Source organism: Plecotus auritus, assembly GCF_963455305.1.
Source record: "Plecotus auritus genome assembly, chromosome: 4".
NCBI classification, from domain to species: domain Eukaryota; kingdom Metazoa; phylum Chordata; class Mammalia; order Chiroptera; family Vespertilionidae; genus Plecotus; species Plecotus auritus.
This window is the reverse complement of record NC_137775.1, coordinates 152,418,526-152,436,986: the sequence shown is the minus strand read 5'-3', so window position 1 is coordinate 152,436,986 and position 18,461 is coordinate 152,418,526. Positions and strand designations below refer to the sequence as shown.

At 43.7% G+C, this 18,461-nt stretch overlaps 1 protein-coding gene across 2 annotated transcripts in view; it reads right to left on the bottom strand.

Moving 5' to 3' along the window:
- Positions 1-11,993, bottom strand: part of RSBN1L (round spermatid basic protein 1 like) — a 61,065-nt gene extending 49,072 nt beyond the window's left edge. For both annotated transcript variants that reach the window (XM_080666732.1, XM_080666733.1), the window contains exon 1: positions 11,381-11,993. In XM_080666732.1, the coding sequence (XP_080522858.1) occupies positions 11,381-11,957 (577 nt within the window). In that variant the 5' untranslated portion in view covers positions 11,958-11,993. The remainder of the gene's footprint in view (positions 1-11,380) is intronic.
- Positions 11,994-18,461: the final 6,468 nt, after the last annotated feature.

The window sequence follows — 18,461 nt, the reverse complement described above, 5'->3', positions numbered from 1 at the left end:
CAGTTTTAGGTTCATATAAAAATTGAACAAAAGGTACAGAGATTTCCCACATACACCTCCTGCCTTTACACATCTCAAATTTTTAAAATATTTATAACTAATATACACATTCAGAAAACAGAGTGAAAGATAGTAGTTCAAATTATTAAAAACCATTATTTTTACGTGACAAAGGTTTCTAAGTTGCTGCAATAGGATCATATTAGTTTCATAACACAGGAAAAAGGGTCTTGGAATATGCCTTCAAGTTCAAATAAAGTTAAACAATTCAATGAAAGATAAATTGAAGGTGTGCAGTCATTATATCAAAAACATCAATAGAGGTTCTCGTCAATATGGAAGTGCAGATAAATGCGGTACTTAGAACCTCTCGCAACCACATCAAAATTACAACTAAATAACAGAACAACCATCATTCAGAATGCCTGAAATCTAACTGAACACCAGTCCTATAACTAAGGATATAAAAGAAGACACAACGAGAATGGAAAGAGGGTCAGAGAAATGGAACAGGTTAGTTCCATACCCACATGTGGCAGTTAAACATCAGGAGGACTATTGCTGGAAGAGAAGTAGCCATAACTTCTGACTGTGAAAACCAGTGGGGATTATGGCTGAGTGAAACCAAAGCTCCTGGAGACCCAGACATTACTCTTAAAGGGCATGAACATGGACTTATTCGAACTCACTTGCTTTGAGTTCCAGCAATGGGACAGCAGCTAGAAAAGTGCCAGGAACGTATGGGAAGGAACTAAACTGTCTGGCTTCAGGGCCAGGACAGAAGCCACTGTTCCTTTTCTGAGCCCTCCCCTCACAGAGCCAGCAGGGAGTCTCCATTAACCTTGCTAACACTGGTGATTCCCAGAGACCGGGCCCCACCCCAACTTGCTGGCCCACACAAGCCATTTCCAGTGGCTTTTCCATATAAACAGCCTCTCCTGGCTCATACTTCTTTGCTAAAATCTCTCAAATAAGCAGCATCTTGCCCTTGTATCCCTCATATCTCTTACCAAGTGGCACCGGGCCTAGGTACCTGAGGCGGCCAACCTCAGTTTGCAGCTTGGCCTCTTTCAGGGAACCTCTAAGCCCAGTGCAAGTAGCAGTCATCTGGAGATCAGCTCATGTCAGGTGGCCCCAGGCAGGGCACAAGGGGTAACTGACCTTGCACCTCCCAGGAGGTCCCAGAGCCAGTGCACCCAGTGGACAGCTTCAGACCACACTGGATTACAACCCAACCACCTCCACAAGTGAGACATTCAAGGGATGGACTCAGTGGGCACCAGAGCCTCAATGAAGCAAGACCTGCTCCATGGATTCAGACCCTGCACAGCAGCTCCTCCACTGTAATCACAGCTGGTCCTTGCAGCTGATGGGCCTGGGATGCCAATCCCTCCCAGTGACGTGCCAACAATAATCAAGGCTCAACTACAACATTATAGTACACACAACCCACACGGAATGCACCTGGAGCACCCAGCTCGGGTAACCAGGGAGGCTGCGCCATTGGGTCTTACAGGACAACTAATAAACAAAGGCACTCTACCAAGTACAGGAGATATATCAGCTATACCTAATACATAGAAACAAACAGGGAAGCAGCCAAAATGAAGAGACAAAGAAGCAGGTCCCAAATGAAAGATCAAAAGAAATCTCCAGAAAAAGTACTAAATGAAATAAGAGTCAAGCAAATTACCAGATACAGAGTTCAAAGCAATGGTTACAGGAATGCTTAAGGAACTAAGTGAGAACTTCAACAGCATAGAAAAAGACATGGAAACCATAACAAACATCCAGTCAGAAATAAAGGATATACTAACTGAAATGAATAAATTACAGATAATTAACAATAGAGTAGAGAAAGCAGAGAACCAAGTCAGCAATTTAAAAGCTAAGGAAGCAGCCGAAACCGGTTTGGCTCAGTGGATAGAGCGTCAGCCTGCGGACTCAAGGGTCCCGGGTTCGATTCCGGTCAAGGGCATGTACCTGGGTTGCGGGCACATCCCCAGTGGGAGGTGTGCAGGAGGCAGCTGATCGATGTTTCTCTCTCATCGATGTTTCTAGCTCTCTATCCCTCTCCCTTCCTCTCTGTAAGATATCAATAAAGTATATTTAAAAAAATAAAATAAAAAAATATAAAAGCTAAGGAAGCAGGAAAAAAAATCCTAACAGGAAAAAAAAAAAAATGAGGATAATGTAAGGAGCCTTTAGGAAAATTTCAACCATACCAACTTTTGCTTCATGGGGGTGCTGGAAGGAGAAGACAGCAAGAAACTGAAAGACTATTTGAAAAAAACAATGACAGAAAACTTCCCTAACCTGATGAAGGAAATAAATATACAAGTCCAGGAAGTGCAGAGTTCTAAACAACATGAACCCAAAGAGTCCCACACCAAGACACATCAAAATTAAAATGCCAAAGGTTAAAGACAAAGAGAAAATCTTAAATGCAGCAAGAGAGAAGCAGTTAGTTACCTAAAAGGGAACGCCTATATGGGATTGGCATGAAATATTCAAAGTGATGAAAGCAAGGACCTACAACCAAAATTACTCTATGCAGCAAAGCTATCATTTAGAATCAAAAGACAAATAAAGAGCTTCCCATACCAAATAATAATAATAACAATAATAATAATAATAATAAAGGAGTTAGTTCATAACCACCAAACCAGTATTAAATGTTAAAGGGTCTTCTTTAAGAAAAATAAAAAAAAAGATAAAAAATATGAATAATGAAATGGCATTAAATACATAACTGTCAACAATTACTTTAAATGCAGATGGATTAAAATGATTCAATCAAAAGACATAAGGTGGGGGTGCCCTGGACAGGGTGGCTCAGTTGGTTGGGTGTAGTCCTGTGCACCAAAGGGTTGCCGGTTAGATTCCCGGTCAGGGCATATGCCAGATTGCCGGCTCAATCCCAATTGATGGACAAGCAGGAGGCAGCGGATTGATGTTTCACTCTCACATTAATGTTTCTCTCTCTCTCTGTTTCTCTCTCTCTTTCCTCCCTTCCTATAGCTCTCTAAAAATCAATACACTATTCTTTAAAAAATAAGACATCAGGAGAGGGAAAATGGAAGATATCTGCAATAGTGTCAACAATAGGGAAAAAAAGACAGAGGGTAACTGAATGGGTAAGATCCCTATATATGCAGTTTACAAGAGACTCACCTCAGAGCAAAAGATACAAAAAAACTGAAACTAAAGGGACAGAAAAACGTATTTCATGAAAATGGAAACAAAACAAAATAAAGCTGGGGTAGCAATACTTATACTAGACAAAATAGACTTTAAAACAAAGAGTATAAAAAGAGGCAAAGAAGGACCCAGTAACTCCACTTCTGGGTATTTATCTGAAGAAACCCACAACACTAAATCGGACCTATGTTTATTGGAACATTGTTTACAACAGCCAAGATATGGATGCAACCCTAAGTGCCCATCCTATCAAATAAAAGAGTACTATGCAAATGGACCGTACCTCCACTCCACCCACAAGCCACGCCCATCAGCCAATCAGGAGCGAATATGCAAATAAACCCAACCAAGATGGCTGCAGCCACAGAGAGCAGGAGGGAGGCTTGGGTTTCCCTGGCAATGGAGGAAGCCAAGCTTTCCGCCTGCCCTTGCCAGCCAAGGCCTCCACTCAGTGCTACAAAGTTTCAATTATAGAAGCTAAATAAAGCCCAACAGAAATGGCGGCAGCCACGGAGCTGGAGAGAGAAGGAGGCTAGGGTTGCCCGCAGCGATGGAGGAAGCCAAGCTTCTGCAGCCCTGGCCTGCTTTGGCCTCCGCTTAAGGCTACAAAGTTTCAATTATAGAAGATACATAAATCCCAACAGAAATGGCTGCCGCCACAGAGCGAGCAGAAGGCTTGGCTCCACTCCAGGCTACAAAGTTTCAATTGTGGAAGATAAATAAATCCCAGATCCCAGGGCCTCTGCTTGGGTCGCCAGGGGGTGTGGCCGGCCTGCAAACCACCACAGGCCCCTCGCCCATGCCGCCCCACACCCCAAGGGAACTCCCACCCTGATCCCGGACTCCCTTCAGGGCAAACCAGCTGGCTCCCACCTGTGCACCAGGCCCCTATCCTATCTAATAAAAGAGTAATATACAGATAGACCATCACTCCAACACACAAGATGGTTGCTCCCATGGAGTCAAAGATCCTGCCCCCATTTGGACACAAGATGGCCACCACAAGATGGCCAGCAGGGGAGGGCAGTTGGGAGGGACCAGGCCTGCAAGGGAGGGCAGTTGGGGGCGATCAAGCCTGCTGGGGAGGGCAGTTAGGGGTGACCCGGCCAGCAGAGGAGGGAAGTTGGGGGTGACTGGGTCTGCAGGGAAGGACAGTTGGGGGGGACCCAAGCCTGCAGGGGAGAGCAGTTGGGGGGTACCAGGCCTGCAGGGGAGGGCAGTTAGGGCAACCAGGCTGGCAGGGGAGCAGTTTGGCATCAATCACGCTGGCAGGGGAGTGGTTAGGAGGTGATCAGGCTGGCAGGCAGAAGCGGTTAGGGGCAATCAGGAAGGCAAGCAGGCGAGCATTTGGGAGCCAGCAGTCCTGGATTGTGAGAGGGATGTCCGACTGCCCGTTTAGGCCCAATCCCTAAACAGGCAGTCGGACATCCCTCGAGGGGTCCCAGATTGGAGAGGGTGCAGGCTGGGCTGAGGGACACCCCCCCCATGCACAAATTTCGTGCACCGGGCCTCTAGTCGATAGATAAATGGATAAAGAAGTCGTGCACATATACAATGGAATATGATTCAGCCATAAAAAAGAATAAAATCTGCAACAACAAATGAATGGACCTAGAGCTATTTTCAACCAGTGTGCAATAGCACATTGGTGTGCAGGGAAAGAAAGAATTTTTAAAACATGCAGTACCTATTTAGTCAGGGCACAGACCTCTTTTCCCTTAGAGTTCCAAAAAAAAAAAATGACAACAGCCAATACAACAATACCCATCCTGTGTGAATGAATCAAAATTATACCTATTTTTTTTTTGTCAGATAGGCAAAAAATGTATTTTTTTATGTGCTGCAGAATTTTAGTAATTAGTTTGTGTGTGCCGTTAAGATGAAAAAGATTGAAAATTGCTGACCTAAAGAGAATCATGCTAAGTGAAGTAAGTCAGACAAAGAAAGATAGCCCTGACAGTTTGGCTCAGTGGATAGAGCATCGGCCTGCAGACTGAAAGGTTCCAGGTTCGATTCCAGTCAAGGGCATGTACCTTGGTTGCGGGCACATCCCCAGTAGGGGGTGTGCAGGAGGCAGCTGATCGATGTTTCTAACTCTCTATCCCTCTCCCTTCCTCTCTGTAAAAAAATTAAAAAATCAATAAAATATATTAAAAAAAAGATAAATGCCAGATGATTTCACTTATATGAGGAGAGGGGTTGTGGAGATGGGTGAAAAAGGTGAAGAAATTAGAAATACAAATTGGCAGTTATAGAATAGTCACAGGGATTTAAAGTCCAGCATGAGGAATATAGTCAATAATATTGTATTAACTATATATGGTATCAGATGGGCACTGCATTTATTAGAATTATCACTTAAGTTATATAAATGTCTAATCATGGGGTTGTACACCTGAAGCCAATATAATACTGTACGTTAACTATAACTTAAAAGTTAAATTTAAAAAAAGAAGCTGCAGAGCCTGCCCCATGTGGTTCAGTGCTTGAGCATCAACCTGAGAACCAGAAGTCACAGGTTTGATTCCGGCCAAGGGCGCTTGCCCAGGTTACGGGCTCGATCCCCAGTGAGGGGCGTGCAGGAGGCAGATCGATAGTTCTCTCATCATTGATATTTCTATCTCTCTCTCCCTCTCTGAAATCAATAAAGAAATGTATTTTAAAAATAAAATTAAATAAATAAAATGAAGGAATAAACCAAAAGGAAGGCATGGGATCAAGAAAAACAGGACGCAACTAAAGTGAAAGAAATTCCCAGAATGTCAGCTAAGGGAAGTCCCAAGATGACAACTCTGCAGCAGGCCTAAAAGGAAACAATCCAGACCAAAGCCGGAAGGACAGCTACAAAAAGGATGGATAACTATAGGAACAAATGGAACTGGTAAGTATATCTGACAGATGTGACCATGGGGAAAATTGCACTGAGAAGCATTTTATGAAGCTGCTGGAGGGTAGAGAAAGACTTTTCTTGACAAAACTAAGCAGATGAAAAAATTAGGCATTAAAAACAAAAGGTTACACAAGAAAATGAAATTATAATAAACTATCTCAGCAGTAACAAATACTTGGTCATAATGATGAAAACTCTGAATATGAATTTACCCTAAAATTGTGGAATAACAATATTAGAAAGATGAGGAATAGTCTAGTTTTTAAAACCTTTGAACATCTATCCCTTTAAAATCACTGACATTTACATACCACGAATTATTCAATTCTAAGAAAAGCCTCTATTTTCTTAAAGTTAAATTCTATAACTACACTTTCAAGTAAAAAATTCAGTAAAATGTTCTGGTTCTGTCTGGGGATATATCACATGGTCATTCTAAGAAAAAAAGCTAATGCAAAGCAAAAACTAACAAAAATTAGATGATCTATTTAAGTTTTTTTTTCAAAAAAAAAAAATGGAACATTTCACGAATGTGTGTGTCATCCTTGCACAGGGGCCATGCTAATCTTCTCTGCATTGTTCCAATTTTAGTATATGTGCTGCCAAAGCAAGAACTGATCTTATAAGTTTTATTGGTTACTGGAATAAGATAAGGCATTTTGTTATCTAATACATTTGTTCTGCTGTTTGTTCTGCTAAAATTCTGAATGTTGGATACCTTCAGTACATGTCCCACTTTTACTTCCACATTTACTGATTCACTAAGTTATTCAGTCTTACATGGGCTGTGAACTCTTCAGCAGATTACCTCTGTAAGCACCAAAGCCAGGTTATTTTGTTTTAAAAATCTAAAATGTTCTGCACATTTTTTATAAGAAATTTAACTTTTACTTGATAACTCAGGCTGTCATGCAAAATAGCTGCAATACTATGACAGAGGCTTTAGGTGTGTAAAGGATCAATCCATATACTAAGTGGGCTTTAGATAGGTATCCTATCTAATAAAAGAGTAATATGCAAATTGACCGTACCTCCACTCCACCCACAAGCCACGCCCACCAGCCAATCAGGAGGGAATATGCAAATAAACCCAACCAAGATGGCTGCAGCCACAGAGAGCAGGAGGGAGGCTTGGGTTTTCCCAGCAATGGAGGAAGCCAAGCTTTCCACCTGCCCTTGCCGGCCGAGGCCTCCACTCAAGGCTACAAAGCTTCAATGATAGAAGATACATAAATCCAAACATAAATGGCGGCAGCCACGGAGCTGGAAAAAGCAGGAGGCTAGGGTTGCCCACAGCGATGGAGGAAGCCAAGCTTCTGCAGTCCTGGCCGCCCGGATACAAAGTTTCAATTATAGAAGATACATAAATCCCAACAGAACAGGCTGCTGCCACAGAGCGAGCAGAAGGCTTGGCTCCACTCCAGGCTACAAAGTTTCAATTGTAGAAGATAAATAAACCCCAGACACCAGGGCCTCCGCTTGGGTCGCCAGGGGGCATGGCTGGCCTGCAAACCACCCAAACCCTCGCCCAGGCCGCCCCATGCCCCAAGGGAACCCCCACCCTGATCAGGGACACACTTCAGGGCAAACCAGCTGGACCCCACCTGTGCACCAGGCCTCTATCCTATCTAATAAAAGAGTAATATGCAGATTGACCATCACTCCAACACACAAGATGGCTGCTCCCATGTGGTCAAAGATCCTGCCCCCATGTGGACACAAGATGGCCACCACAAGATGGCCAGCAAGGGAGGGCAGTTGTGGGCGATCAGGCCAGCAGGGGAGGGCAGTTGGGAGGGACCAGGCCTGCAAGGGAGAGCAGTTGGGGGCAATCAAGCCTGCTGGGGAGGGCAGTTGGGGGTGACCAGGCCGGGAGAGGAGGGAAGTTGTGGGCGACCAGGCCTGCAGGGAAAGGCAGTTGGGAGGGACCCAGGCCTGCAGGGGAGGGCAGTTGGGGGGGACCAGGCCTGCAGGGGAGGGCAGTTAGGGGAAAACAGGCTGGCAGGGGAGTAGTTAGGCATCAATCAGGCTGGCAGGGGAGTGGTTAGGGGGTGATCAGGCTGGCAGGTAGAAGCGGTTAGAGGCAATCAGGAAGGCAGGCAGGTGAGCCGTTGGGAGCCAGCAGTCCTGGATTGTGAGAGGGATGTCCGACTGCCCGTTTAGGCCCGATCCCACTGGGCAGTCGGACATCCCTCAAGGAGTCCCAGATTGGAGAGGGTGCAGGCTGGGCTGAGGGACACCCCCCCCCCCCCGGTGCACAAATTTCATGCACCAGGCCTCTAGTGCTTTTATAATTCTCTTGTTTATCAGTCTTAACTCTCAATGATCCTCCTGTTTCTAAATTCACCCACCTTTTATTTGTTATGAGGTTAACAAAAACCAATTATCATACTTCTGACTCAAATAACATTTACTAAATGCCCTGCCAATAATAATACCAATAATTTCTGTTATTATTGTAGCCAATGTAAAAAATTAGCAGTTCCTACTAAAGACTTGAAAAAAACAATTCCAATATAAATAAAGGAGCTTAATTGCTTAACAAAATTGAGAGGTTAAATCTTTTGGATTTTTGTTTTTTGAAGGATCTATTCCTTGTTTCAGTGTCTTAATACCTAACTTATGGTTCTGATTCAGATTGTTCAATCAGTGAGCTATGGGATAACTGAGAGGGTTCACTAAACTATCCTATGTGCTATCCAGGTGAACTATCCAAGTTAGGGTAACACTAAAAAATAGGAATATATACCTAAAACAAAACACCTGGTTACTCATTCACTAAGATTTTTACAAAAAGCCCAGAGAATTAAGAACTGTATTACATATTAGGACTTTTATATTTGCAATTATAACTATACTAGAGGTCTGGTGCACACATTAGTGCACTGCGGGGGGGGGGGGGGGCCCTCAGCCCAGCCTGCACCCTCTCACAGTCCAGGAGCGGGCCTAAGCCGGCAGGCAGACATCCCCCAAGGGGTCCTTGGCACTGCCGCCACTGCGCTCGCCAGCCATGAGCCCAGCTTCTGGCTGAGCGGTGCTCACCCTGTGGGAGCGCACTGACCACCAAGAGGCAGCTCCTGTGTTGAGTGTCTGCCCCCTGGTGGTCAGTGCACGTCATAGTGACCGGTCATTCTGCTGTTCGGCTGATTTGAGTATTAGGTTTTATTATATAAGATTGAATGCATGTATGTAATCTTGCTATTTCAATAATACTGTGGCTTAATAATCTTCTTAATTGATTAAAACAACACCTTAATTCAGTATATCAGAGCTTTAGAAGGATATAAGCACTTCGCAAATTAAGGGAAATATTTTCACCATTAAATTTACCATCAAGACACTGAAAAGCAATCCTCTTTGATTTTTAGTTTTTTTTCTCAATAAAATAGCTCTGTGAAAAAAAAAAAAAATCTGCCTGTTTGAGCGTCACAGTTCAATTCTGGGTCAGGGCATATGCCTGGGTTGCTGGCTCAATCCCCAGCGTGGGGTGTGCAAGCAGCAGCCGATTAATGATTCTCTCTCATCATTGATGTTTCTCTCTCTCTCTCTCCTTCTCCCTTCCTCTCTGAAATCAAGAAAAAATATTTTGTAAAAAATGAAAATCTTAAACATGTTAATATGTATGTAGTCAGTAATCAAAAAAACCTAAATAGGTCATGGAAAAACATCTTTCCCACATCTTAATGTAAAGGTATCATTGCTTATATTCAGACTTAATTAGATAAGCTGTAGCCTTCAAATGGAGGATTCTAAATGTAATTTAAAGTCTAGAAAATTTTTTCTTTTAACAGCCATTTCACTTTAAGGGCCATTTTAAAGTCAGAATTGTTGAAGAATGCTTACTTATTTTCAGTCATTCCAATACACTGACAACGGTATACTCAGATTCACTTCCTCATTCAAAGAACTTTAGAAAAGCAAACAGTTGACACATCGCAATGCACAGACTTCCAGGCACTTAAAACTTTTAAAAGTAACCATTAAAAAAACAAAGTAGCTTTAAAATACTAACCAACTAAAATTCCAGACCTAAAGTAGTATAAAAACTACTTTCCGAGAAGCAACATTCTCCAAAGCTGAAATCTTTACTTTGTGCAGGAGTACCAGATGGCTATGCTTAGATGTCAAAGCTTTATTACAGGCAAAAACACCAAGAAAGAAGTAACTGTTGCTACATACTCATTTACGGCATTTTTAAAATTTGTGAAAATAGCCATTCTAATTCAAATATACAGAGAATTTTTCATGATGTAAGCTACCATTAGATCAGCAGTGCTAAAACTGTTTGATATTTCATTTTTCCTTTCCAAAACAAAAATACTTTGGCAATACTCTGTATTAATATATATTTATGTACTTCAAGCTTCTGATCACATAAAGATCTAATTTTCAACCAGTCTCCATGCTGTACCATTGTCAGATCCTTGTGTATCAACAGCTGAATAGGTAGAACCATCTGTTTTAAAGAAATGCTTTCTGAAAAGTATATGGCTAGCTACATTTTAAAACTGTCTGAGAAGGACGTATAAGAATTTGCCTTTTTCTGATGCTAAAACACTTTGCAGCCACTTGCTCTGGCCCCAAAAGGTTAACACTCCTGATTGTATCATTTGCTGCAGAAAAGAAAAAAAAGAGAAAAAAAAAGGCTGTAAGAGCTTTCTGAAGGATGGTATTTCAAACAGGAACACTCAAAACACTTAAGCCTATGGAGCGGAAAGAAGAGGGGAGGGAGGGTACCTTACGAAACAGCACACTTCGGGCCCAGCACGCTACCTCATTTCCCTAATAGGGATGAAAAGCTCAGGCCTCTGCAAGCTTCCAGCTGACGCCAAAGCTCTCCACACCCCTTTTTTTGACAGGATTTTCTGGCGCTAGAGCCTTGTCACAAATATGAATTCCAGGATCAAGTCTAGACGGTCTAATAATCAATCGAGCGCTTTTTGCAAGAACAAACCCTTCAGGATCCCGTTCCCTCTCATCTCTCTCCGTAGCCAAACACTCCTAGGCGGGTCTTCTAGACCCGATTCCACAAACCCTTAGCGCATTGACAGGCAGAAACGATATAGAAAATACGAGTTTCGGCCATTCCCCTCACTGGGACCGAAATTACAGGTTCCATTTCCTGTCCCCATGAGGGCTGCAAAATCGTCTGCTGAGAACCGGACGCCTCTCGCCCCCTCCAGGCTGGCGCACGCGGCCCCCCGCAATCCTCCAGCCCGGACGCGGCGAGCGCGACGGGGTGGCGGGGGCCGGGGTGCCCTCCCTTCCCCGGCCGGCGCCGGCACCCACCTCGCGGCAGCAGCTTCACCTCCCCGTTCTCCTCCCGGGCGGACCCGCAGGCCTCGCCCGCCCCTCCAAGGCCGTGCCTCCTCCTTTCCTTCTCCCGCTTCTCCTTGGTTCTGCGCGGCTTGGCGTTGGCCGAGGAGGCGGCGGCCGGCAGGAGAGGGTGAGGCTGAGCGTGCAGCAACGTAGGGGGGACCAGCAGTTTGCGCGACACCGGCTGAGACGAGGAAGCGGAGGCTGCGGACGGGACGGCCGTGCCGGCGGAGAAAGAGAAACTGTTCCGAGCAGAAGACGGGGAAGGGGCAGCAGAAAGAGCAGCGAAGCTCCAAGACGCGGGGCTGCCGTAGCTTTGAGGCGAAGGAGCCACCGGCGGCTGCAGCTGCCTGCTGTTCCCGCCGCTGCCCCCTTCTCCGTTCAGTCTCCGCGACGCCTTCTTCTCCTCGGTCCGGACCTTCTTGGCGGACAGAGGACCCGGTGGGTCCCGGGAGGCGGTCTGCAGCTTGCCAAACGGTTCTTTCCCCGAGACGGGGGCGGCGGCAGCGGCGGCAGCAGCGCCGTGCGCTGAGCTCGACGGTTCCGCCATTTTGCGCTCCTGTTGTATTTACTCTCCTCGGCTCCGGGCGCGGGGCAGGGGCGGGGCCCTCCGCGAGGGACTGGGGGGCGGAGCCTCCGGCCACCGGCCTGGCCCGTCATTGGGCGAGCCTTCCTGAGGGATCCCTCTGAAAACCTGTTAAAGGCGCGAATCTCGACCCGAAGAGGCGGGATCGCCAAGTGGACCGGCTTTGGAGGTCACCGCTCTGCGGGACGCGTCTAGTGGCCCAGAGAGCTGCGCGGGGGCTTTCTCCAGTTGTCGGCCGCGTGAACTCCGGTGCTCAGTGAGTGTCCGGGAGGAACCCCCCGCCGAAACCCAAAATTTGCCCCGGCCCTGGTCGCGCTAGTCTCTGCCTCGATGACTTTGTCATATCACTTTCTCTTCATATTTCCCTTGGGTCCTCTTGGTCCTTCCCCGCCTCTTCGCGCCCAGAAAGCTGAATTTCGCAGATGCTCGGCTCAAAGGAGAACATTTTTCCAGGAATTAAGTCGCTCCTTCGTTTTGGCAGTAGTCGATTGATGGGAGGGGCCAAAAGTCACTTGGTGTTTTGAAAAGATTTGTTACTGTTGTTAAAATCGTCTACTCTTAAAAGTTTGAGGGAAATAACTTCCCGCAAATGCAAGCCTGGAACTTTCGGATTACTTCTGAGCTTAAAGGTAAGAGTCTCCGTGGGGAAAAAATTTTCTCACTTTTGTGATTGCACCCTTAAAGATTTTAATTTTATCATAATTATTATAACACAGACTCGCTAAGAAAAATCCGTTAGCAATATTTATAGATGTTTGGAAAGCAAGGTTTTTTCCATTGTGTTTTAGCGTTTAGTCAGCATCCTGAGTGTTCGAAGTGTGTGCTTTGATTTCTAGTTTAGAAGATAAGGAATTTGGGGGGATGGGTTTACAGTAATCGGTTGCAACCAAAACTAGGAGCACGATTTTCAGTTAGCCATGTCTCACATGAGACCAGAAGCCAGAGCAATAGACTGTAAAAATAAAAGTCAACTCAGGAAATGACCAGTCAAAGGTTATTTTTTAGTCCTAAAAAGGGAGACCTAAATTGCCTACAGTTTTCTGGAAAACAGTTAAAAGTCACTATCCAGGATTGCCAATACTTATTTGTGATTTAATAAAGTTGGATTTTTGAGCCCCCCACCTTTTGTTTTTTCTATTTTTAGAATATTTTGGAATCAAAATTGAATATTAGTTTATAGAATTGTTTTTTAAGGTGCCTCCAAATTTTAAAATGAAAGTATTTACTTGCATTAATACATAACAGTGAAAGCAAGTGAAAACTGTAGCTGGAATTGACTGGCAGCAGATGTCTTCATGAAAAGTAGCATTGGTGGAAGAGTGGGCAGAGAGGATAGAGCTGGAAATCATCTCCTGCTAACTAGCTTTGTGACTGCAGTCAGGGTGCTTCATCTATCAGAATCTGTTTTATTTGTTAAGTGAATAAATTTGATTGCATGATCACTAAGGCTCCTTTAAACTTTAAACTTCTGCCTTCTGTATTCAAGAAACTTTTCAAAATCACACTGAAACCATTACAATTAAAATAGCTTCTTAATTGTTGACCCTCCAGATATAGAAAAGTGTCTCTTATATACATTAATGTAGTGCCTGTAGTCTTGTACCATTTATTCCCTCATCTCCCACACAGACGTCTGGAAATCTGACTATATAAGGTTCCAGCTAAAATAAACTCATCTGTGTGCTGTGTTACTCCTTGCACTATACTGCTTTAAATTTGCAGAGCCTGGGCAAGAAAGGCTATGGCTGCTCACATACCATATGTCCAAATATTTAAGTTATAAATCAAGCTGAGAAACTATTTTTATAAAAAGTATTCTACTTTGCTACCTTGACAAATCTACTTAAATAATAATCCTGAAGGTTACATTTTCAGACTTTGAGAGATGGACTGACCCTATTCTCTTCCCATTCCTAGCTTCTTCACCTGCCACACCAAAAGGGACCATAAATTAATGCAATCAACATGTCCAAGCTTATGTCCACACTCCTCACCCCCTGCAAATAGTGATGTGTAATCAACAACTAGGTCTGCCCTCAGATCTAGCCAGCCTAAAAAAGGAGTGCAGGTGCCGCAGCTGGTTTGGCTCAGTGGATAGAGTGTTGGCCTGTGGACTGAAGGGTCCCAGGTTTGATTCCAGTCAAGGGCACATGCCCGGGATGCGGGCTTGATCCCCAATAGGGGGTGTGCAGGAGGCAGCCAGCCGATCAATGATTCTCTCTCTTCCTTCCTCTCTGAAATCAATGAAAATATATAAAAAAGAGGAGTGCAGGCTCCTGGCAAGCATGACCTCTTGACCTCATAGACACCTTGCCCTTTGCAATAGAAGAAGAGTCCTTATCCAGGTCTAACAGCAGCACTATTATAAAACATACCCAGTTATCTCTTCTCTCCCATGTATTCAGCCATTCCCTTTCAACTAGATCAGTGGTCGGCAAACTGCCGCTCTGTTGACTGAGTTTGCCGACCACTGACCTAGACACTCGATTCCACTAATTACAGGCTGTTGTTGTTCCTTGTGATTAAGCCCCTATCCCAGTGGTCGGCAAACTCATTAGTCAACAGAGCGGCACACCGCGGCTCGCAAGCCGCAGTTTGCCGACCACCACTGAACTAGATCATTACTAACAATATTGAACTAACAATATTGAACTAGGAGAGAATTCCCACCATCACCAATTCCTACTGGCTTCATCTCTACTAGCACTAAAACCATCTACTTCTCTTCATCTCACCTGAAAGACTATACTAGCCTTTTCTGGTCTTATTATAGGTATTCTAATTTTCTCAAATCTTTTCTCTATTCTACCCAGAATGCTCTTTTCTTTTTCTTTTTTTTAAACATTTTTATTGATTTCAAAGAGAAAGGGAGAGAGAGAGAGAGAGAGAGAGAAATATCAATGATGAGAGAGAATCATTGATCGGCTGCTTCCTGCAAGCCACCTATTGGAGATCGAATTTGCAACCCAGGCATGTGCCCTTGACTGGAATCGAACCTGGGACCCTTCAGTCCGTAAGCTGATGCTCTATCCATTGAGCCAAACCAGGTAGGTCTAGAATGCTCTTTTCAAAACCTAAATCTGATCTTATCACTTTTCCCTGCTTCAGACCTGTCAATGGCTTTCATTGCTCTTAGGCTAAAAAACAAAATCCTTAATATGACTATAAGACCCATCATGATCCCTTCCTCTTCCGTGTCAAAAGAAAAGGTCTTTAAAATGAAGGGGGAAAAAAAGCGCAAAATGATAATAAATGAAAAAAGGGGAAAGAAAAAAATTAATGGAGAGAGAGAGAAAAGGTCTTTAATTAGCAGATTGCACCATGCTATCTTTCAACATAGAACTATTGTATATATTGTTCCCTCTACCTGGAATGCTTTTTTCTTTACCTACTGCTTTTATGATGGTTTGCATAGCAAGCAATTATGTAATGGCCATAACAGAAGCAGATATCATGAATTACTCCTATATTTCTAACTTGCATGACTTGATGGACAGTGATACCATTTACTGAGCAAGGAAACACAGGAAGAAGAATGACAAGTTTGGGATCCTCTTTGACCTTGGTCCTGATGAACATGAGGTGCTTGTGAGACCTCACATTCTTTGGATACCGGTGCAAGCCAAGTCTCACTTCCTTAGAGAAGCCTACCGTCTCTTCCCTACCAAGACTAGATTTCTGCCTGCCCGGCCGGCTGGTGTGACTCAGTTGATTGAACATTGACCCATGAACCAAAAAGTCACTAGTTTGATTCCCAGTCAGGGCACATACCCAGGTTGCAGGCTCGATCCCTAGTGGGGGGCATTCAGGAGGCAGCCGATCATTGTTTCTCTCATTGATGTTTCTGTCTCTCCCTCTCTCTTTCTCTCTCTCTAAAATGAATAAAAACATTTTTTTAAATAATAAATTATTAAAAGACTAGATTCCTTTCTTTGATAGTTGGCTTATGTTTATCTCATCTACCCTCCAGCTGTCGTTTTAACTGACATCAGTTAAATGCTAATATTTTGGCCTCAGTGTTGGACTTGCATTTCCATTCAGTTTCATCCACAAACTCCAATGGATCCTTCTTGATCTTTTTCATTACCCGTCCATCTCTGAAATCCTAAAATACAGTGTTTGAATATTCAGCTTTCTCACTCATGGACACCATGCCCTTGCCCTTTGACCTCAAGATAGCTCCCAGACTCCAGGTCTTTTTTCCCCACCTAATTATGGTTGCCAGATAAGATACAGGACACACAGTTAAATTTGAATTTCAGATTAAAAATGAAAAAAAAATTTTGTGTAAACATGAGCCATATAATATTTGGGCCATATTTATACTGAAAAGGAAGGTATTCTTTATCTGAAATTCCAATTTAACTGAATGTTCCTTTTTTTCCTGATAACTCTGGCAACCCTACACTGATTCATCCTTCTATACTTTCTTCCCTATCCAACCTGGAACCTGTGGTACAAAATTTGTACTAAACATTTACCAGCACCTCAATTCCTCACACTCTAATTCTCTTCATCTCTGTGCTGCTAAACCTCACCCTCAGGTCATTACCTCTGCCTGCTCTTCTACATCCAGGCTGATAAGCATCTCTCCATTTAACTATTGGAGATTCTTAGGGCTGTGTCACTGCTCTTTTTTTTTTTACTCTGCATACTTCTGTGTGATATTATACATCACAGTGTCTTCTGGTATATCATAAATGCTGACAGTTCCCATCTTTCTCTCCTGCCTTGACCTTCTGCCTGATTCCTGACTCTTGTCCAGATGCCAAGTGGACGTCATCACCTGTATAGCTACAGACACCTCAGACTTTATAGCACCCATTCCCATCCTCCCATGTATCAGTCTCCTGCATTGCTTATCCACATTATCAATTCAAGTGACAAATCTGGGACTCCTCTTTGAATTCTCTTTTTCCTTCACCTCCACATTCAGTCTCTCACTATTTCTAGTCAGTTTCTCTTCTCCATTACCATTGCTGCTTCTTGCCTTCAGGCCTCAGGTCAACTTGGATTATGTCAATGATTTCCTTCCTAACTGGGTCTGTCTGCCTCCAGTCTTCCATCTTCTATTTGCTAAGTATCTAGATTATTTAAATGTGAAGTTTCTTAAGAAACTGTGCAAGCCAAACAAACATCTGTGGTCAGATAACCCAATCTGTCTGTCCTCCCTTCCACTCTCTAAAAAAAGTCAGTGGAAGAGTATCCTCAAGTGAGGATTAACAAAATTAAAAAAAAATTAATGTTTATTCTTATAGAAGGCTTGCCCCTCTCAAACCTCTGGCACTATCCTGAGGGGATAGCTTCTTTTCATGGAGACTGCCTGTAGTTATGGGCAGTGACCAGCAGAGTTGATCAAATCTAGGGACTGGCAGAGAAGTGTTTGGGATTGCTCGGTGGATAATTCATGGAACATTAAGACAACACTTTTTTCCAACATATACTAAAAATAGACTTGTGTGCATCTGCAAGGCCGATAGTTTTATAACACTGATTAGCATATCAGTTCTCAATGAATGGTGATTTGCTACCTCACAGAGTAGCTTGTTCCACTTTTGTATTGCCCTAGTTGTTAGGAAGTTATTTCTTTCACTTAACCAAACATTTCCCCTTTTGATTCCCGCTCATTGTAAACCATTTTACTAGAACCTCAGAAAATAAGGCCAATCTTTTTGTTGGAATTTTAAAGATTTAATTTAATTTAATTTGGAATGGCTTGCCTGGCTACTTTTTAAAAATACATATATTTTAAATTGATTTCAGAGAAGATAGGAGGAGGAAAGAGAGAGAAACATCAATAATGAGAGAGAATCATTGAGCAGCTGCCTCCTGCATGCTCCCCATTGGGGTTGGAGCCCAAACCCTGGCATGTGCTTTGACCAGGAATTGAACCGTGACCTCTTGGTTCTTGGGTCGATGCTCAACCACTGAGCCATGCCAGCTGGGCTGCCTGGGCTACTTTTAATCTTTTTATCTGTTTCAAGAGAAAGTGAAGCAGTAGACAAAGTGCCCCAAGTGAAGGCAAGGTTTTGTTTTAAGATTTGCCAGTCACTGCATCCTTTTTAATGAGGCAACTCAGTCTGCGCCTGCATAACTGCCACAATTATTCTCCTAGATCTTAAAGGAATCCCAGCTTCCAGATGGGCAGGCCTGTGCTGGAATAATAATAATAATAATAATAATTACCAAATAATTAAAAGCCAGATGTCCTATTCCCTCCCTCCACCCCCATTCCTAAACCATTTACATATAACTGGTAAAATAGTGTCAAGATTTTTCCCTTGAATTCTAGGATACCCATCCACTCAATACCTTGCTCTTGGTATGACCTGGTGTTTCCCATTCCTGAGATACTCCCAGGTTCTACAGAAAGGAGTGGCTGTCCCTTTGGCCTCATTATCCCTCTCCACATATTCTGTACTGCACTGTCCCCTGTCCTCTTTGTTCAGTACCTATTCCAGCACCAGT